The 21,712-nt window shown below is 44.3% G+C and overlaps 1 protein-coding gene and 1 long non-coding RNA gene across 2 annotated transcripts; one reads left to right on the top strand and one right to left on the bottom strand.

Moving 5' to 3' along the window:
* Positions 1 to 2,941: 2,941 nt before the first annotated feature.
* Positions 2,942 to 21,398, top strand: angpt2b (angiopoietin 2b). The gene is made up of 9 exons (XM_084695461.1): positions 2,942 to 3,317; positions 7,772 to 7,927; positions 8,954 to 9,075; positions 11,342 to 11,553; positions 11,830 to 11,954; positions 15,522 to 15,623; positions 18,080 to 18,246; positions 20,251 to 20,381; positions 20,895 to 21,398. Exons 1-9 carry the CDS (start codon positions 2,997 to 2,999, stop codon positions 21,053 to 21,055), a joined length of 1,497 nt encoding a protein of 498 aa, XP_084551587.1. The 5' UTR covers positions 2,942 to 2,996; the 3' UTR covers positions 21,056 to 21,398.
* On the bottom strand, positions 14,044 to 15,661 carry LOC146294946 (uncharacterized). Its single transcript, XR_014753233.1, has 3 exons — positions 15,472 to 15,661; positions 15,160 to 15,260; positions 14,044 to 14,815 (listed from the first exon to the last, which is right to left on the bottom strand). It is a non-coding gene; the product is annotated as an uncharacterized LOC146294946 (long non-coding RNA).
* Positions 21,399 to 21,712: the final 314 nt, after the last annotated feature.

The following is a 21,712-nucleotide window of genomic DNA, read 5'->3' as shown; positions in this document are numbered from 1 at the left end:
TACACACACACAACTACAGCAAGTTATACAGTCTACTATCCATATTTCATTATTTTCTATAAATAGTTAATCTATGAGTTTAGCTGTTGGTCTTGTCCATATGGTGATGCCATGCTCGGGCACATCTTGAGTTACTTGATGCGTCTTATGTCAGAGTAACTTACTCAAGATATTTTTTTATTCCACTCTGTGTGCTTCAACAGTTTTCTTTCCTCAAGATGAAAATTGCCTCAAAAAATTGCTATATGTAGCCTACATTTACTGTTATACAAGCCATGCTGGAGGGCGAGATTCTGAAACTTTCAACAGAATGTTACGTTGTCAGTGAGCTCCAAAAACCAATCATTCTTCTACAAAGAGGACAACTCTTCTTCCTCCAACCACTGCACAACGTTGTCATGTTCAATCCATCAAGAATCACTCTTAATCGCAACATTGTTCATAGTTTACAAACAGATGTTATCAAGAGATGCGATATGGAACATGGCTTTTCTAGGCAAAGCGGAGAGTAGACTATGTCTTGGAAGTGATTCAGCAAATCACTCAGTCTGGAGAGTATCTCTAGGCCTAGCCTCACACAGTTTAATATGGAGACCCATATTGTAAGTTGCCACAGCGTTGTTACAACGTTGGTAAATGGGTTGAAAAGTGATTCAACAGTGTTTCTGGGGAGTCTGGGGAGAAAACTCATGTTTCATCATAACTTATTCACTACCTCCTAGAACAACGTTATCATCCCGGAGCATCATGCACCAAATCAATTGTCTGCCTCTCTAATAAAAAACTAAGATTGGGTACAGGTCTATTTCAACGCGCTTACACACCGTGGCTGTTCACAACGCAGAGTGGATATCTCCCGTTGACGACATAACCGGCGCGTCTACGTGTGTAATCAGTATAATCGTGTCGGACGTCTGAATAATTCCGTGCACAAGTGCCACCCACCCTCGGGGTCGACTCGACGGTTATTAGTGAACGAGTTTCTGTGCTGCAGATCAGCGTCATTAGCACGCAGAGTGATGTGAACACGCAAGGGGTTCAGAGAGAAGCGCTGGCAAGACTTGATCTGAATGGTGCCACGGTAGGTCTGTTCGGTTGTCTCATCACGCAACGGGAAGATTTTAAACAGGACATATAGAAGGAGAGACTAAAAATACATGAAAAGAGAGGTAGGGGGGGAATGAAAAGGAGAAAGACTGAGAAGGAGAAATACCTATAAAAAGTGAGTAAGAAAGACAGAAAGAAAGAATAAAAAGAAAGAAAGAGAAATGGAGAAGAGAGACAGATGCCTCTACTGTAGATGGATAGAAAGAGAAAAAGAGAGAATGGTAATGAAGGAGTAGCAGGACTGGAGGCCATGAATCCATGCTGGTGTTGGCAACTTGATCCTAAGTAGACCCAGAGGATTAGGTCTACATGCACTCCTCTCCTCCAGCAATAACAACTCCTGATGTATAGTTCTGCTTCACGTGGGAACAACAAGGCCAAGGTCTCTTTGAGATTCAAGAGTCAAGTTTATTAGCAAATAAACATAAAAACAAATCTTAATCTGGATTTGGTTAAACTTTTTTTAATTAGATTTTATTTATTCATTTAACATATTTTTACTTCCTGACATTGAAATTCATAAAACAAAAATGTACATCTGGTTTTAAATATTAAACTCAAAGTTGAAGTAAAACTTAGTATTATATTGCAACAAAAAGGTTACAGACAAAGTGAAATATAAAATTTGAATTGTCCAACTATTGTGTGGATACGTTTTATTGTTCAAAAGGAGGATTTGGGGAGTTTGGGGAGTTGTCCTCCCTGCTGGGTTCATAACGGTTCAGTCCACACAAACATGACCAGACTAGCACTCTCCTACGGGTAGGGACCAAACCAATCCACAGGAGGGGGTTGTGACAGCAAACTGAGAGAGAGAGAGAGAGAGAGAGAGAGAGAGAGAGAGAGAGAGAGAGAGAGAGAGAGAGAGAGAGAGAGAGAGAGAGAGAGAGAGAGAGAGAGAGAGAGAGAGAGAGAGAGAGAGAGAGAGAGAGGGAAAGAAAGCAAGAAAAACAGAGAAAGAGAAAGTGAGGGTGAGAAACAACGAGCAGAGAAAGTTCCCAGTTGTTTCTATTGTGCTGGTTGTAGTGTACATATCTGTGGCTTCCTCTTCTAACCCCTCTGTTACGAAGGAGGGAGGGAGAGTTGGGACGGTGGAGGGAGGGATGTAGAACAGAGGGAGGGAGGCAGGGAGGGAGGGAGAACAGAGGGAGGGAGGCAGGGAGGGAGGGAGAACAGAGGGAGGGAGGAAAGGAAAGGGGCTGTTGAGTGATTATGTGCTGAAGTAAGGAGGGGGTGTGTAGAGAGCCATACACTCTCCAGTAACTTTGAGAGCCTTGCCATTTCAGCCAGCATCCCCAAACCAGCCACTCTTCTCCTCCTCCTGTTCTCCTCCTCCTCCACTCCTCCTCTCAGCTCTCCATCCAGGCAAAACGGACACCACCCACACAGCTGGAGTAAAGGAGGTAGACGGAAAGAAACAACCAGAAGAAAAGAGGAGACCAGAGGCTAGATAAAGTACTTCTCAGCCTGTTTCCTGGACCAGCGAAGCTCTGCTGGGGGCAAACAGGAAGACATCCCATCTCCCTGCAGCCGTCCAGCCCCAGCAACCGTCTGTCTGTCTGTCTGTCTGTCTGTCCTGACAGCACACAGCAGGTATGATGGAGCACTGCTGAGTTTTGGGGAAGACAGCTGGATGCATCTGCCACAGGAGAGATACAGGACTAAACTGGAGGATACACAGCAGCCAGACAGAAGCCTGTTGTGTTTTTAACAGATCCAGAGAGAGAAAGAAAACGAGAAAGAAAGAGAGAGAGAGAGAGAGAGAGAGAGAGAGAGAGAGAGAGAGAACAACTGAGTCAACAGAGACTAAGACAGTAGGTGCACATTCACCGGACACACCTTCCCCACCCCTCAACCCTCACCTCTCCCCCTCCTCCCCCCTGCCCGACATGGGCCTCCCCCTCGCCCTCTCCCTCACCTACCTCGTCTACCTGTCGGCTGTGGTGATTGGTTCAGAGCGGCGCCCACATCGTGTGCAGCACGGCCCCTGTAGCTACACCTTCCTGCTGCCCGAGGTCGACCACTGCTCGCCCCTCAAGGACTTCCAGGTCACCAACTCCCTCCAGAGGGACTCTCCCCCAGACCCAGACCCAGACCCAGGCACAGGCCAACCTGAGGGGGGTGGTGGCCAGCCACGGCCCTCCTGGCACCAGAGAAAGCTGGAGGTCCTGGAAAGCGCCACAGAGAATAACACACTGTGGCTGCAGAAGGTAAGATACCTCAGGGGCTGGGGTAAGGGGGAGGTGTGTATTTGTGTTGGTGTTTGTGTGTTTCGTGCCTTTGTGTACATGTTGGTGTGTGTGTTTGGTTTATGTGTTTGGTGTGTTTGTGTGTGTGTTGGCTAACAATGACTGGTATAGTCTTCTCAAGGCTCTTCTTCTCCTCTGCTCTCTTGTCCTCTCATCTCTTCTCCCTCTCTCTTTCTTCTCTCTCTATCTCCCTCCATCCTATCCATCTTCTGTCCTTACCCCAACTCCTTCCTTCACTCTCTCAATCTCTCCATCCTCTATCTCCCTCCCTCCTTTTCCTCTCTCTCTCACCCTCCTCTCTGCTTCACCCTCTCCTCTTCCAGCAGTCTGTATGATGTAGTGAAAGCCATCATCAAACAGATGATGACTTGATAATGATGACACATACTTCTCAATAGAGTTGACAAGGCCTCATCAGTAACGTTTTTTTTGTGATCATTTAGTATAATAAACTGGATACTCAGTGTTCTTTCGGCCTTCTGACAATATGCGTATGTGTGTGTATGTGTGTGATAGAAAGAGAGAGAGAGTCTCTATTTAAGACCATTGGGTAGCCAGGAGTCCCTGTAGCATGAGAGGAAAGACAAGACGTTTAGCATATCAGCCAAATATGCATCAGACCATTAAACCAGTAGTGTTCCTCCGTCACACATACACATACACACACACACACACACACACAGACAGAAACACACACACGCCTCAAAATACTGTTTAAGTTCATTTAAACAAAAACTGGTAATTGAAGAGCTTTCACAAGCACAAACCTTGCCTTGCCAATGAACTATTTATTTATATCTTTTAACACTTCTGAACAATTCTAGTTTACGGGTCATCTACCTTTACTATTTCTGTGCCATGTGCACCATTCTGAACCGGAACGCTGGCACTGTGAGATTGCTGCTGAGTGGACAATAGTGTTCCAGCTGCTAACGTTATCAGGGTGGAGATCAGAGTTTGTCTGTCAACCAGAGACTATCTGATACTACCCCATCCTGTTGTCTCCTTCTCCCTCCTCCCTAAACCTCGACCTTTTCTCCTCTGTCCCTTCTCTCTCTCTCCTTGCTCTCCCTCATCCTTCCCTGTTCCCCTTCCTCCTCTCTCCTTCCCTCCTCTCTCTCCATCTCTCTCTTCCTCCCTGCTCTCAGAGAGAGTGCTACCCCACCCTGTCCTCTATTCACAGACGGCTTCTCTGGCAGACATGCTGTTTATCTGACCCACAGCCTGTTCAAAGGCTTTTGTGTTCATGTATTTACATTTTAAAGGCCAACTAAGGGCATTTATCCTAATTTGAGAACTTTCAGAGCTAGTGAAGTGTTTTTTTTTTTCCTCCCTGCCTTTGTCTTAGTCTCTGTGAGTAGTAAACCATGGTGTTAAATCACAAGACTTTCTCTTAAAACTACGTAAAACCTACCACCCCTGTCTCTGTTGAGAATACACTGTAAATGGATGCTAAGATATTATTTGATGTCTCTCTAGACACCTTTCCGTCTTGTGTTCTAACCCCTTCCTCTATCTCTTCCACTTTTTTCCCTCTTTGGTTATTCTTTTATTTTCTGTCATCCTTAAATGGATCTCTCTCTCCTCTAACTTTGGTGTTGGTTCATCTCAGTGTTACAGTAAAGATGAAAAATGTGTCTGGTGTTATTCCCTGGTTGGCCTGTCTTAACTCCCTCCCACACACACACACACAGAGACACACACGGACACACATGCACGCACGCACACACATACACCACAGCTGTCCCTTGTGTGTTGTCAATCTGACATACAGACTGTGAACTGGAAATGAGGCTACCAACAAGCTTCCCCCGGGAATTTTCCATAAACACTTGAAGAGTGTGTGTGTGTATTATATGTGGGTGTGTGTGAAGCTCGTCAAACTAATACCAAAGTCTTGTATCACCGCAACTGTAGATTACAAGAGGGTAAAACTATGCACCTATCCAGTTAGGGTGTTCCTACCACCTCTCTCTCTTTCTCCCCTTCTCTCAGTCCCTCAACCAATCTCTCTTTCTCTCTCCCTGTCATTCACCTTCACCCAGGCCATCCACCTGGCTCCTTCTCATTGCATCCAGTGTGAGCCTCTCAATGTCTTTCACCACCTGGATGACTGTTTGCATAAATGATTGGTTTTAGCCTGGCGATGTTGGGATTTCTAAACAAACAGTGGAGAGCCCCTGTGAGAGGCAGCTTCTGATGGAGCTGCGGACATTCTGTTCTGAGGGTTAGAAGCAGTCTGGGCCCCAAGACCTTCTGTTCTTAGGGCTTGAGATAGTGGCCGGGTTTCCCAGATTTGTTAAGAAGCTCTTCACGCCAAGAGCTTCTTACAGTAAGAACGTTCTAGAACGCTTCTAAGAAGCTCTTAGCGTTAAGAGCTTCTTAACAAATCTGGGAAACCCGGCCAGTGACAATTTGGGGCGCCTGGAATGACTATTGTCAGGGTTAGGGACAAGAATAAAACAAGATCTTTCAACACATTGCTGTCTTGCATACATCCTGTTGCTGTTCATGACCTGCACAGCTGTGTAGCTGGGAGAGACTGCTTTCAATCAATAGTGTTATATCTGTGTTTGATTCTGTGTATGTGTGTTTCTAAAATGGGGATAATCTTGACAATAGTCTTGCTGTAAAAATGCAGACACACACACCCAAGACTGCCCCCCACATACACACACACTAACACACACACACACACCCCAGACACCCACACACCAACGCACACCCACACTCACACACGATCCAGCATGTTACTACAGTGAGTTCTTAAATCAGGGCTGCAATATTCCGTTTTAAGAGTTCCAGATTATGTTAGTAGTGTTCCCAGAACACAGCATTGTGGGATTGTTCCATCCTCCCCCACACCCCCCATGTGGTGTGCTTTGCTCCCCCCAGCAGCTGTGTGTGTGTGTGTGTGTGGTCTCTGATGTGTTAATTGTTGGTAGAGTTAATTGTATCCTGCATTAGAGTCTGGAGATTAAGGAGATTTAAGTGGCCAGCTTTGTTCATATAATAATTAAGTTAATTTCATTAAGATTCATTAACTCTCTCTTTTTGTCTTTACTCAACAAAACTCTCTCTCTCTCTCACACACACACACACACACACACACACACACACACACACACACACACACACACACACACACACACACACACACACACACAGTTGCAAACTTCCTTGTCTGTGTAACTCTTACAGATAGAGAACAATGATCCTATTGACTCAGCAAATGAAGACATCAAGTGGTGGATATCCTCTAAGCTGATTTACACCTCTGCTATCCATTTATATTCCTGCTCAGACAGCATTCTTTGTGGGCCTAATGCTTGAGATTTACATACACACACACACACACACACACACGTGTGTGTTCATACAGACGGGATCTACTAGCTGGCTGTGTTTCTGACAGCAAAGGAGGGAGTTTATATTGACCTCAGGGAGTGAACTACATCATGTACTGTGGTGGAGACACGCTGGGCTGTGTTCTGATATCTGTGGAAGAGAAAGAGGGAGGAGGGAGAGATAAAGATAGAGGGGGAGAGAGAGATGGAGAAAAAGAGCGAAAGAGTGAGGGAGGCAAAGAGACAGAGAGGCAGAGAAAGATTGACAGTGACAGAAAGATGAATAGAGGAAGAGAGGGATAGAAAGACAGATATATTCCTCCCTTTTGAGGGTTGAAGGCAGAGGGTAATCCACTACTAATCTCTTCTCCCAGCTCTGCTCATCATGTATTTCTTTCCTGTTCAGATGTCTCTATACATCACGGTAGCAAGGATATATTTAGGTTTACAGAGAAAGTGAGGACAAAAAGTGAGAGACAGAGAGAGAAAAAAACGAGATAGTGAGAAAGAGAGAAAGCAAGATCAAAATTATAGAGCCAGAAATGACTCCAAAGTCAACAATTATATTCTGATTTATCTTTATTTTTTGTTGACCTTATATGGTATTTTATTGAAAACTGAAGGCGCTATTGTGGCCGGTGTCTATTGTGCTTATAATTACACTTTTCAGAAAAATACAGTTTTATTGTGAAAACCAATAATCATGGACTTGTTTGAATACACTCACCCCTCATTGCTGTGGCTAGCCACCTGTTAGCAGAATTATTCTGAAGAATGTTCTTCTTTTTTGACTAAATCCAGCAGTGTTGTGCAGTGTACAGTGTTGTGGGTTCGAGTCCCCCCCCCCTGCTGGTTCCACTCCTGCATTACTGTGTACATCTCCTCATAGGTTTAAGTTCCACACCCATAAGTCAATAGGCTAATGTGTAGGAATGGAATGTGTAGGTTTAGATAATTATTGAATGCAAATGTTGAGATAATGGTAATGGAATGTAAAGGTTTGGATAGAAGTCTAAACTCATCAATATAAATGGAATAAAATGTGTTTCCTGTGTCCTTTGTGAGCAGCTAGAGAACTACATCCAGGAGAACGTGCGTTCCAGGATGGAAGAGATGAAGAGGAACGCCGTCCACACCCAGACGGCGGCCATGTTGGAAATGGGAACCAACCTCTTGAGCCAATCAGCTGAGCAGACCCGCAAACTGACAGATGTGGAGACCCAGGTCAGCCAATAACAAGCAGCCAAGTGGAAAACAGTTTGGTCTTGTATTAGCATATTATTACTCACCTCTAAGTAGCTAATGGTTAGGTAACATTAGCAACTGTAGCTAAAGTGTAAGAAACAACTCTAAAAAGCTTACAGCTTGTTAATTATACATCAACTGATTCTAGTGTGGAAAGAAGAGTTAAAATGAAAAAAAGTGTTAATTTTAGTGGCTAACATTTGCTAAAATTATAGCAACTTCAATGCTCAAACTGCCTACGAGGAAGTTATCATATGTTAGCAAGACTTTAAAGTCACAAGTTAAATTGAAACTGATGGGTTATGTACTCTGGGAAAAGGCCAGACACAAGTTCAGGTCAACAGCTTGTGACCGTCTCTTTGTAACAGGTGATATTTGGGCTGAGTAAACTCTGATTGACGTTCTAGGTCAAGCTAGGTGACTGACAACTAGCCAGTTCAAACACAAGTCCCCACAGTACCACAACACAGATGTGGCTGTAGATATGCCATGGCTGTTATTACAGATTGTTTTAATCCCTCACAATTCTCATCCTTTGTAGCTTTAGCATCCTTCTCTCTCACTCTCCTTTTGTTAGCTGTCCCTGAAGTGATGCATGATGAGGCAACCAGAGCAAATATTTGTCTTTTAGCTGTTTATTTCAAAACACAGGTGAATTGACATGTCAGCCTTCTCTTTTCACTGTTGATAAAATCCAGCTATCCACCTATTCAACTGTTCATCTATCTATCCCTCATTCAACTATCCTCTGTTTTTTCTCGTTCCCTCCCTTCATCCTCTTTCATCCATCCATATATATATTTATCCATCCATCCATCCATCCATCCATCCATCCATCCATACATACATCTTCTCAACCCCCACCCTTCCCTGTTCTTCTTTCTCTCTATCCATCTCTTACTCCCTCCATTTATACCTCCCTCCCATAATATATTCATCTCTCTACCCCTCTCTTCCTTATTCTACACCTCCATACCTCTCTCCCTCCATCCCTCCCTCTTGTAGGTGTTGAACCAAACCAGCAGGCTGGAGATCCAGCTGTTGGAGTACTCTCTGTTCACCAGCCGCCTGGAGAACCACATCCTGCTGCAGACCCAGGAGATCTCACGACTCAACCACAAAAACAAGTAAACGTTTGTTGGTGTGTGTGTGTGTGTGTGTGTCTACATGTGTGTGCGTGTGTCTGCACAGTGTGAAGAGAGTATGTGAACTGTGTGTTTGGATGTATGTATTTTTGTGTTGGTGCGTACTCTCGCAAACCCTTTACTGGTGTGCAAATTCCTTTATTCCTTTACGTGTATATTCTCACCTGTGTGTCCTCACCTGTGTTTGTGTACACTTTTGCCTGTGCTTGTGTGTGTGTAGTCTCAGTTGTGTTTTTTTGTGTTCTTACTTGTGTGTGTGGGTTATATATATTTGTGTGTGTCTACATTCTCACCTGTGTGTGTGTCTGTATTCTCATATGTGAATGTGTGTGTATGCTTGCCTGTGTATGCGCATGTGTTTGTGTATGTAGAGAGTGCATATACAATGCCTGTCTATCTGCTTGTTTAACATCCTAGCCTCCCAGCCAACAGTTGCCCATCTGGGTCTGTTTGACCCTTCGGCCCCACCGTACATGCTTACACCAGGTTCATGATGCGTCAGTAGATGAAACAAGTAAATATTGGCACTGGGTGGTGTCAGTACAGATGCACTCAGGGAACATCTGGACAAAGAGAAAGGATATTACTTGCAAGAGAAAGAAGAAGAGAAGAGGAGGAGAGGGAAGAGGAAGGAAAAGAGAAAGAAGAGGATGAATGAAGAAGAGGAATGAATCTCTGGTTGCTTTTCAGAGGGGCTACTGTTGTAGCCTCGGGGTCTGTGAGTGAGCTTTGATCCACCGCCCACTCAACAAGAAGAAAGAGTTTTTTCAACAATTGACATGCTAATCTGTGAGAAATGTTCTGGTAATGTACTACCAGAACATGTGGCCCTATCCCTTCCCAAGGCTGAGAGAGAGAGAGAGAAAGAGAGAGAGAGACAGAGAGACAGAGACTGAAGACAGCGATATAGAAAGAGAGAAAGAGTAAGAGGGTGAGAGAGAGAGAGAGAGAGAGAGAGAGAGAGAGAGAGAGAGAGAGAAAGAGAGAGAGAGAAAGAGGGAGTGAGAGAGCGAGAGAGAGAGAGATAGAGATGTCATGTTAAAAGTCTGTAACGTTCTAATGAGCAAAATGCTATCCCATCTTCAAGTGTCTTGAGAAAAGACATGCTTAACTCAGAATCTAAAAAAAAACAAAAAAAAACACGATCCTCTTTAAACAATTGAAACCTTTCTGGATCATGACATCATCTCCTCCTCACCCTCGTCCAATCACAAGTCAGCACATGCCGTGCTTCACGGTGGATTGGCTGGGCAAGTGTTCTTACACAAAGACAATGTGAAATAAAAGTGCCATTGAGATCGATATTCACAGAGACAAGTGTCCTCGGAGGGTGTGAGCAGAAATATGTGTGTGTGTGTGTAGCGGTGAGAGATAGAGGGAACGTGTTGGAGAGCGGGCGATGGAGCGGAATGCTGGGAAGTAGCTTGTCCAATCAGGGCGGCTGGATTGTTTCAATAAATAATGGCCGCAGTGTCGTTAGTCACAGCTATAAAGATCAGGACGGGGATTTATGATGTTCATTTGCTGCTAGCAATAACATGCACACACATACACACAGGCACACACACACGTGCACAGAAACACACACGTGCACAGAAACACACACACACTGTATAAACCCAATCTCTCTTCGTCTCCATTCACAATGTAATTCTCTCTCTCTCTCACACACACACACACACACAAAGACGGTGGCCTGTCATATCCCTGCCTCTGGGTGGTGATTGAGAGTCCTGCTCTGCAAGTCCATCTGCAGACACTACTGCTGTACAGGTGTTTCTGGGGTGTTGAACCAATGAGACTCTACCCTCCCTCCATCACTCAGCCTTCTTCTCCATCCAGGCTGGGTGCTCATTCTATTGTGTGCCCTGTGCTGCAAAAAGGAAATGGATAAACAACAAGGTTTCCCTTTAGCCTTCATCTCCTCTCCTCTTTTCACTCCATCACTTCTCTTGTTTGCTTTACTGTGTCCTGTCCTCTCTTCTGCTCTCCTAATTGTCTTTCTCTCCTGATCCCCACTCCTCTCCAATCCTCCCTCTTCTCCTCAATCCCCACTCCATTCGAATTCTCTTTACTCCCCTCTCTCCTATCTCCACCACCTACTCCTCTCCTTTACTGCTTCTTCCCCTTTTTGTTCCTCTTCTGACCTCACACCTCTCCAATTCCCTCTCCTCTTCACTCCTCAATCCCCACTCCTCTCCTATTCTCACTCCCTCCCCCTCACCTCCACCCCCCGTGTGTCCCCCAGTCTCCTGGAGCAGAGGGTCTCCTCCCTGGAGGCCAGGCACCAGAGGGAGCAGCAGGACCTGATGGAGCTGGTGGAGAGGCAGAGCCGGCTGGTGGGGCAGCTGCAGGCTGGGCTGGGGGCGTCCAGCCACAACAGCAGCCTGCTGCAGAGACAGCAGGCCTCCCTGACAGACACCGTGCAGCAGCTCCTGGCTCTGGTCACACACTGCAACGGTGAGACTCTGGGCTGGGGATGTGTGGAGGTCGAGGAATCAAGCTGTTCCAACTTCAAACATGCTGCTTATGAATATGTTCAATCTTGTTAGATCTAAACATGATTTAAAGAGTTCAGTTGCACAAATGACTTTAAATTGATGTGAACATGATATTGTATGCAGTATATTAACATTACTGTTATATTATTTACTAAAAGTCATTTGTCATTTCTGAAGTTACTAAGGTTGATTTTTTGCTGATGTGTTGATCAGAATGTGAATGTTGTTGTTCTAGAAATCTCCAGTCCTCCTATAGAGGAGGGGTCCAGTCTGAGGGACTGTGCTGAGCTCTTCAGGTCAGGGGTCACAGAGAGCGGCGTCTACAGCATACGGCTCCCCAACTCCACACGCACCGTCAAGGTCAGAGGGCAATCATGGTCCCAAACTTTTAGTCTTTGACATAAATACACTGTATTTGTATAAACTGTATCGATATATCTATCTATCAATATATTGCTAAATCGATATATCAATCAATATATTGATCGATAGATAAATCGATGGAATAGATGGATGGATGACTCACACATCCGACAATCTCTTGGTGGAGGTGATAAAGGTCATACCTTATTCAAATAAACTATTTGTGATTCCTATTTAAATCTTCAGGAGACTACTGAGTCACAGCAACTTTAATGAGCTCCTGACAAAGGGAATCATGTTGTTAACATACTGTGCAACCAAATGTCGTTCCTTCTTTGATATCAGTTTGTCCACATTTGTCTTTCTTTTACCTGAAAACATTCTTGACTTTTTGATAACCTTTTATTACAACATGAACTTCCAAAACAGTCTATTCTTGGCGTTTTGATAATGCAGACATACGAAAACACACACCCAATCTTTAGCTGGTGCATTGTTTGTGAGGGGGCCACGTGGAATGCTGGAAGGTCAGGGTATGTTTAGTGTAATGCAGCGCTAGCAGAGCTGTCTGGCATCGAGGTGAGGTGGAAATGCCATGTCGGGGTTCAGGAAGCTCTCATAATCAGCATCAGGAGCCTCAGGGCCCCACAGTGAGGGAGTGTGCATCTGAATGCTAAGTCCCATTAGCTTAGGAGGCCCTTTTACTGACCTGGAGCAGCCTTGGCTCGCTCACACAGAACTTGCATCACCCGCTACCCACCAGTGGATGACCCTTCCCCCCCACCCCCACCTCACCAGCCCTCAAATTCCTGGCTGGAACCACTTCCTTATTAGTGTGAAACACAAGCCTTCTCTCTCTGTTTTCCCTTTATCGCTTGCCCTCTCTCTCTCTCTCTCTCTCTCTCTCTCTGTCTCTCTCTATCTCTCTCTCTCTCTCTATCTCCCCCACTCTCTCCCACTCTTCCTCTTTCTCTCCGTGTCTCCCTCCCTCCCTCCTTCCTCTTCTGTTTCCTGTGGTCACAGCAGCCAGGTGTTTGGCAGTACTACTGTGTGTTTCCTGCCAGCTGTGGAGCCTAGCAGGTTTACATAGATGCAAGCTGGTACACACTCAGGCCCTTGGCACGGCCAAACTGGGTGGTTATATTAAAGTGGGGCAGGTTAAAATGCCCCATTTTTCTATTCAGGGAGAGAAAAAGAGAGAGAGAGAAGAGTATGTGTGTCATTAAGTGTATGTGTGGTTTGCAAAAGGAGCCAGAGACTAAATCACATATTTGTGTGGGCTGTAAATTTGGCCTGATGTTTCCACAGTTTGCCTATCCTGTGATCAAGTCATTGATCGAAACATTCTTTGGAGGAATCTTCTAGTTTCTAATAGAAGCTTTGGTTCATTGGACTCTGGACTGTGAGTTTCATGAGTTCTACTACATGGTTTCTGTGATCTGTCCTTGTTTTCCAGTGTCAGAGCTTAGTTTTGAGAGAATACAAATCTCACAGTCTGTTCCACTAGTGAATATTATTGTCCAAACAATAAGACCATATTTTAAAAAGGAGTAATAACCTCTGGTGTCCCCAGTGAGCCTACAGTAGCTGCAGACAGTTACCAGGGGAAACATTGAATGGCCACACAGGACTTTCTGTCAGCATTTAAATTATGTTTCTTTTAAAATATGGAATATTCTGTATTAGTCTGTTTAAAATGTTTAAGTCTCATAACCTTCCTAGGGAATTGACTCTTAGAAAAGAAGGCTGACAGAATATAACAGACTTTCTCTTTAGCTTTCTGTGAAAAACGACAATAACCCTGGTTTGACATTGTCTGAAGGATCTATTTTGTAGAAAAGAGCTAGAAAGCGTTCAGATGTTTGCCGTGTTAGAAATTCCCAGCGGAGGGTGTCCACTCAGCAGTACCTGTGTGTCAGTTCTGTCACCCCAGGAGGACTTGGGCCCTGCATGGACGTGGGGAGGTTCATTCTTAGCAACCCTAAAAATAAAACGTTGTGATTTCTGGGAGAGGGTCAGTCTTTTTACGTTCTAGATTCTTGTCCACCAAGTATGTTCCTCTCAGTTTGAAAGAACTTCTCTAATATTTAAACGTTTACTTTTTAGTTGAAGTGAAGCTCCATATTAAGAAATGTAAATGGACTTTTTCCCAATCCAATTTTAATCCTTGTATTAACAACTTCTGTTCAAGTCCAAGTTGTTTTTCCACTTCACACATTCAGTACTACAACTCTCAATATCTCAAGCATTTCATTGTCTAGAAGACACTGCTACTCTGTATATTTGATGAATACAATAGTTTGCGCCGATGACTTTGAAATGCGTAGGAAAAGCAATACCTCAAAACAAATACTTTCAAACCACCAAGAACACAGTTGGACCTGAGTTTTTCCACTAACAGGTATTTCACAGTCAGAGATGCAGATCATTTCACCACCCAGGAGATTGATTCATACACTGTTGCATGTGAGTCCTAATAGAGACTGAGATGTAGCTCTATTTTCCCCACTGGGCAACATTTCTCTGTCTGCCTGAGAGATGAATAGCTGTGACTCATTAGTGTTCATCCTTCCAAACATATCTACATCGGATGAATGTGTAATGAGGTTGAACAGAAAACATACAGTGATATTGGGTGACAGAAGCCAGGATTTCTCTCTCTCCTTCCCCCTCTTACTCTCTTTCTCTCTCCTCTCTCTGGGATCATAACAGGCTGTTGTTTTTCCCACCTGGGTCATATCAGTGTAGGACACCCTCTGGTGTACACTTCCCCCTTTCCCTTTTCTCTCTCTTCTCCAACACTTTTTCCAAGTTCAGGAAACTTCTCTCCTGGTGCCTCTCACTCTCCACCTTTGCACCTAAAAGAAGGTTTTGTCTCAGATTAGCAGATTAAGATACATACTCTCAACTACTACGAATAGTGCGTTCATCATCAGTTGTCACTTCTAGCCAGGCGCGTTGCTAGACATGAAGTAAGACTGGGGCACTTCAGGGACGCAAGTTTGATATCAGCTTTGGTAGGGACAGCAATAGCTAATGTGAGCGTGTGGCAGCGATCGAGACCATTGTTTCCCGCAATATTTTATATTATTTATTTTTGGCCTATAATATGTTGGACTCATGTTATAATGTTGAGTACAAATAACATGATCGGTTGTCCTTTCATCTAGAAACTTTCTTTTGTATCGTTTTCTTAGCCTACCTCAATTCTGACTTGGTTGCCGATACCTCACAACAGTGAGCAGGGGGTGAAGAGGAGAGAGACGACTGATAGAAATGAGTGTCAGCTGAGTTCGCTCTGTCCTGATAAGAACACAGAATGACCACTAGACCATCCCTCGACCCCGACAATGTTTAGCTAGCACTACCTGAAGTGTGCCTGTATGCCAGCTTATCATACTTGGATAGTGAGACAGGAATTTTCTAGATTGCTTTAGTGAGGACCCACAATCACAGACCAGACGTTATTTGTGTTATCTACAGTGTTTAGAGGTCTTAAGGAGTGTGTTCTCACCTCTGCAAGTGTTTACAGGTCTAACCAGGAGTCTGTTCTCACCCTCACAGGTGTTTTGTGACATGAAGACGAGAGGAGGAGGCTGGACGGTTGTGCAGCATCGCAAAGATGGATCAGTGGACTTCCATCGTGGCTGGAAGGACTACAAAACTGTAAGTTTACAAGGACTACACACACATTTTGATACATGGTATATTTTAAAATATATAATATTAAGTATTATAAAACTCTGTTTCGGCTCATCACAAAACAACACTGCACAAGACATGTAAAACAGTACATTTGAAAATAATCTCAGGAGTGTCATTCAGAAAGATTCACAATAGTGTACATCAGAGATGTGTTGCCATGGAAATACAGAGACAACAATAACGACATGCATTTTCCACCCAACAACCGGGGGCATGTCAAGAATGTTTCCACAGGCTTCAAACACTTCAGATTGCATCACAAGAGCATCATTAGAGCACAGCACAGTATCAGAGACTTAACACAGCAGAGTATCAGAGTATCAGTATCAGTGTGTGTGTGTGTGTGTGTGTGTGTGTGTATGTGTATGTGTATGTGTATGTGTATGTGTATGTGTATGTGTATGTGTATGTGTATGTGTGTGTGTGTGTGTGTGTGGGCGTGGGATACTGACAGGCCCACGATCCCCAGTGACCTGTGGTTGTTTTGATTGGCCGCCCGCGTGTGTTCCTCCCTCCTCCCTGTTTATACACCTGCTCTGTCCTCCCTGTCTGTCCTGCCCCTCCCCTCCTCACACACACACACACACACACACACACACACACACACTCACACACACACCCACACACTCACACATACAGTACATACACACACATACAGTACATACACACACATTACATACACACACACTCACACATACTCATGCATTCTCTGACACAAGGCACTTACTCATCAAATACTCCCATCACCTACATAGCAAGAGCAACTGATTTTCAAAGACAGATTACAGTAAGTGGCTGTTACCTAAACATATGTTATTCAAATACGTTAAGTATATCACAACCTTTTAGAGTATTTACCATGGACTATATCTAAGGAAATATGAAAAAATGTTGACTAAGTGATTTTCTCGACCACAAGAAAAACAACATACCTCCACATTTCATTTGGATTTAAGTTATTGATAACATAAAACAAGATGGTTTTACCACTGGTGTCCCTCCTGAAAGAGACTGGTTAGTATTCCCTAGACGTAGCAGAAATAAGCAGGAATGTTTGTGTGTTGTTATCCACTTCTCTGTGCCTGACTGAAATAACAGCCTGGGTGTACAGCAGACCACTCTGCCTGGTGATTGAACGACCAGATGCAGTTTGTCTCTCGTCTTTTGTAGCAGATGAATGAACACAGCCTGCAAGAGAATGAAACACACTGTGAACAGAGATCTCCAAACTGCTTTTCCCCATGTTATCTTTCATAATGATATATATTTGGCCGTGGCAGTGCAGTGAGAGGGCAGTGGCTCTGGTGATGCTGGATAACGGTTGGTTGATGTTGCATGTCGATGTTCAGCTAACGTTTAGCCAAGGTTGCTCTCTGGTGTGTGTGTGTGTGTGTCAGTTGTTATGTACAATTCTGAAAACACTGTGGACTCAAACATTCAAAATGCTGGATTAATACTAATTCTTTAGTCAATACCGTAAAATAATTATCAGAGTACTCTGAGATAGATCTACTGAAGGACACGTAACGCAAATGTCGTTCAGCCAAGTGATAAAGACCTCAGATGAGATCAATTCAAAGAAAACTTTATACCAACGTAACCATCTTCAACATACAAACATAAGACAATAACACCAAACCACCTGTCCATGTATCAGATGGGATCACAATGAGCGTACGCCCAAACAGCGTCTCACAAGTCCTGATGCCCAAACAAACTTAAGATTTCATATTTAAAGGACTACACTGAAATTTGTCAAGCATCTGGTCTCCCTAGGCAACAGCCAATCAATCAATATAGACATTGGATAACTTCTTATCCACAATGGATGTCTTCTAAGGTAAAGGTAATCCAGCTTCTTCTCATCAACATATTCCCAAAAACGTGTTTACTCTTAAATCACCTAGACTTCTTGTCTTCGGATATCACCCCCTGGTCAAACTACCCCATTGTATCAATAATCTTGGATAGAAGGGCGTAAAAAAATCCCACCCATCCCCAAGGGTCAACTGTTCCATAAGGTGGTCAGCACCTTAGGTCAAACAAACGTTCCTCCTAATCTTTCACCCCCTCTTGACTGAACTCCTTGTCTGCAAATTATAAACTATTCCCAGAATATTCCATAACAATCAACACAGGAATTTACAGTTCAACCACAATTAAAACACATTAATTTCAGATTCAACATTTTGTGTTACATCTTGGCATCTGTCATGTTTATCTCAGCTCTTTGTGTATGATCTGTCTTTTTCTTCATTCTATCTCTCTCTTTCAATACCCTTTTCTCTCTGTCTCTCTCCCGCTCTCTCCCTGTCTCACACACACACAAAAACAGATCCTATGTGACACTACATGTCTCCCGTATGTCTTTATGCAGGCTCAGTTTGTCCCTCCTCTCTCCCTGTCCCTATCCCCAGGGTTTTGGGGACCCCTCTGGAGAGTACTGGCTGGGGAATGATGTCATCCACCATGTGACCATCTCCCAGGAGTACAGTCTGCATGTCCTGCTGCAGGATGGAGAGGGGAACCAAGCCTACTCACACTACGACCACTTCTACATAAATGGAGAGGACAAGAACTACAGGTACCAGAATGTAACTGGGCTTTGTAATCTGTTACTGGAGAGTGGGGAAATGGTTGAGTCTATGGGCTTACATGTTGGAGGGACTGTGGCAGGTAATGTGTTAATGTACGTGATAAAGAGAGAGAGAATCCTCCTCTGCAAACATAATGTATTCACATCTCAATGTGGGAAAGTGGCGCTGTCATTTTCAAAGTGGTTCAAGCTAACATAAATAATTGTAATCTTTAAACTGTCAAAAGCACATCTTTACAAGTGTCTGATTGTACAAAAGACGTGTAAAAGAATCACATTGATTAAAAAATATTGATCAATACTGAAAAATATTGAGTTTAACAGTTCATCACTATGCCATCATTTTATGTACATTGAACCACAATAGGGGCAACCGTAATTGTGAAGAGCTTTCAGAACCCTTCACTTTCCAAAAGGCATAATTCCACAGTAATACACTTCACAGTTGTACACAGTGTGGCAGGAATCTCTCACAATTAGGGACAATTATCTAGGCTTTGTTTTTCTTTCATTGCCTGTTGGAAGAGACAGAAAGAAAGATTGACTGAGCTAGACAGAGAGAGGAAGATAAATTGAGTGAGAGAGAGAGAGAGAGAGAGAGAGAGAGAGAGAGAGAGAGAGAGAGAGAGAGAGAGAGAGAGAGAGAGATAGCCAGAGAGAGAGGGAGGAGGGAGAACATGCTTTAAAATGTATAGGAATCAAGTCAAGAGGAAGCTAAGACAACCTTTCCTTCTGTCAGTCAGTCAGGCCACCAGTCAGACTGATGATCTGACAGGATGGCTAGCTGCCACATTTCTGCTTCTGTCTCTCCAGTCATAGCCACAGCTAGCGCTGCCCCAGCATATTCCTTTGGGAAAACCTGTCTGGCAGAGAAAAACATGAACAAAATACATCACAACACCTGCTTCTGCCAGAAAAACTGCCAACTGAAATGAAACCTCAGTGCTAGTGCACCGTTAGCTTGCTGCTAACAATCCTCTAACCCTCCATTGCTAACAGGAGTCTAAACCGAGGCCTGGAGTTGAACCCAAAGTTTGTTCAAGATAAGAAAACCTGACTAGACAACACATGAAGTTACATTCAACAGTTACTGGAAGGTTGCAAACTTTTTAACAGATGACGTTTTGAACAGTTGGAGGAACTACTCTAGGCCTAGCTCCTTTGTTAGCTTAGCACAAACGTCTCTGTGGAGTAAAATGCATTAAAGACCTCTGTTGTTTTGAAACCCCATTGTTCGCTGTGTGTGGCAAACCCAGTTCAATCTGCTGCCAGCCACCACAGAGAGATTGTTCCATCTCACCTCCTTCAGTATGTGCTACTTTTATTAGCTCCCTGGCTAACATCCCCACAGTACTGGGTTCATGCTGGGTCTCCTTGGATAGAGGTCTGTGCTGCCAGTGAAGTATCCTGATAGCTCACCTCCTACCCAAGCCTGGTTAAACACTGTTGGAATTACAACCTTTGAGTATATCGTCTAATCTATGTGTCACGGATAGCCAGTTCATGATAGAGAATTAACTGCTGAACAAGTGGGATGACTAGCCCAATGAATGTACTTTTAGACCCGGCTCACTAGATGTAGTGGAATAGGTGGGTTCTATTTATACTGAGTTGTCAGTTAAAGCAACGCTGTGTATGAGTGTGTTCACAGCATATATTTGTGCCGTGTATGTGTATGGTCCAGCTTACATGTAATGTTACCCACTATCTTCCTCCTCCCTTTCTCTCCTCATCTTCTGTCCCTTCTCCTCCTTCCTCCTACCTTCTCTTAATCCTCCTCTTCCCTCCCTCCCTCCCTCCCTCCCTCCCTCCCTCCCTCCCTCCCTCCCTCCCTCCCTCCCTCCCTCCCTCCCTCCCTCCCTCCCTCCCTCCCTCCCTCCCTCCCTCCCTCCCTCCCTCCCTCCCTCCCTCCCTCCCTCCCTCCCTCCCTCCCTCCCTCCCTCCCTCCCTCCCTCCCTCCCTCCCTCCCTCTCCTCCTCTTCTCTCTGCCAGCCTCCATACCCAGGGCTTCAGTGGCACAGCAGGCAAGACCAGCAGTCTGACCCACCCTGGTACCCCGTTTAGCACCAAGGACAGGGACAACGACCGCTGCAGCTGTAAGTGTGCCCAGATGGCATCAGGAGGTAAGGACCGTTGATTGATTTTAAACCCACTATTCCTCTATCTCTTTATCCCTGTATCCCATCATCCCCATAGATCCAGTCATATCTCTATCTCACTTTCACTTTTACTCTTAACTCCCTCTCCATCCATCCCTCATTTGATCTATTCCTCTATCCATCCATTATTCCATCTCTATCCCAACCAATCGTCTGTCTTTGTAACTCTCTATTCCTCTATCCCTTGATTATTCTATCCTTCTCTTCACCTATCTCTCCATCCCTCTATACCTCAATCTCTCTACCTCTTTGCATCTTTCTCTCCATCCCTCTATCCTATATATTTTCATCCTCAATTCATTCCTCTTTTTTCTATCAACCATTCTATTTCACTCTCATTATCTGCCAACCTTCCATTCAACACATCATGTTATATATTATTAGAGTGAGGCAAGGCTATATAGTATGCTGGAGTTATCTCATGTCTGTCTGATCGTCTTTGAGCAGCGTCTTGACCCCTGACCCCTGACTCCTCAGGTTGGTGGTTCGAAGCCTGCGGGCCGTCCAACCTCAACGGGATCTTCTACCCTGGAGTCTCCAACGTGATTCGCTACAACGGCATCAAGTGGTACTACTGGAAGGGCCCGGGTCTGATGGCTACCATGACGACCATGATGGTCCGCCCTGCAGACTTCTGATGGCGTGGCTGATGATGTCATAATGTGCAGCGGTGTCTGATGTTGAACATGTTCTGGAAGGGAGAGGGGATGAGAAGCCAGGTGTAGGAGTGGATGAGGACTGGAGATGCACAGTAGACCGTAAGGACACATTGTTTTTATGGTTATTAGTACAGTCTCCCCTTATTTATTCTTCTTTGGTTCCTCTACATAACTTTCCTGTTGTTTGAATGTTTCGAACAAGTCTCTGAATGCTGCCAGCTACACCGCAGTGAGATTCTCATAAACCTTTTTATTTCTATGCGATTAACCTCCTCATAATAAATCAAAGCTGGCGTATTTTTACAAGTTCATTTACTTTCCGAAGCGGAAATCTGCTAATAAAAACTGAAATAAATAATGTTTAAGTTTGGAGTGGTCCACTGTTGTTTGCACTGTTACAGTTTCTCTGCCATCATAGTTACATAGAACACGTGTAGCAATCCCAGCAGCACCATTAGAGGACTTCATGATGGTCTCAGCAAGACTTTCCCCCGTCCTGCCAACACTCTTACAATTCATACAACCACCATCCCTGAGGGGAACTTCACAACGTCCACAGTACATTTGTAACAACAGAAACCTCAACATAGAATACAGTCTCAGGCTTTTAAGAAAGGGTTCTTAATCGTCCCCTAC

The sequence above is a fragment of the Hypomesus nipponensis genome, chromosome 4 (genome assembly GCF_054491055.1).
Source record: "Hypomesus nipponensis isolate SF chromosome 4, ASM5449105v1, whole genome shotgun sequence".
In the NCBI taxonomy this organism is placed as follows: domain Eukaryota; kingdom Metazoa; phylum Chordata; class Actinopteri; order Osmeriformes; family Osmeridae; genus Hypomesus; species Hypomesus nipponensis.
This window is presented reverse-complemented; position numbering and strand designations above follow the sequence as displayed.

What these genes read in the sequence shown, in the direction of transcription:
- angpt2b (XM_084695461.1), top strand. Translation starts at nt 2,997, where the DNA reads ATGGGCCTCCCCCTCGCCCTCTCCCTCACCTACCTCGTCTACCTGTCG. An exon ending in TGACAGATGTGGAGACCCAG is followed by an intron (nt 7,928 to 8,953) that starts GTCAGCCAATAA and finishes TCCCTCTTGTAG; the next exon opens with GTGTTGAACCAAACCAGCAG. An exon ending in GGAGAGGACAAGAACTACAG is followed by an intron (nt 18,247 to 20,250) that starts GTACCAGAATGT and finishes TCTCTCTGCCAG; the next exon opens with CCTCCATACCCAGGGCTTCA.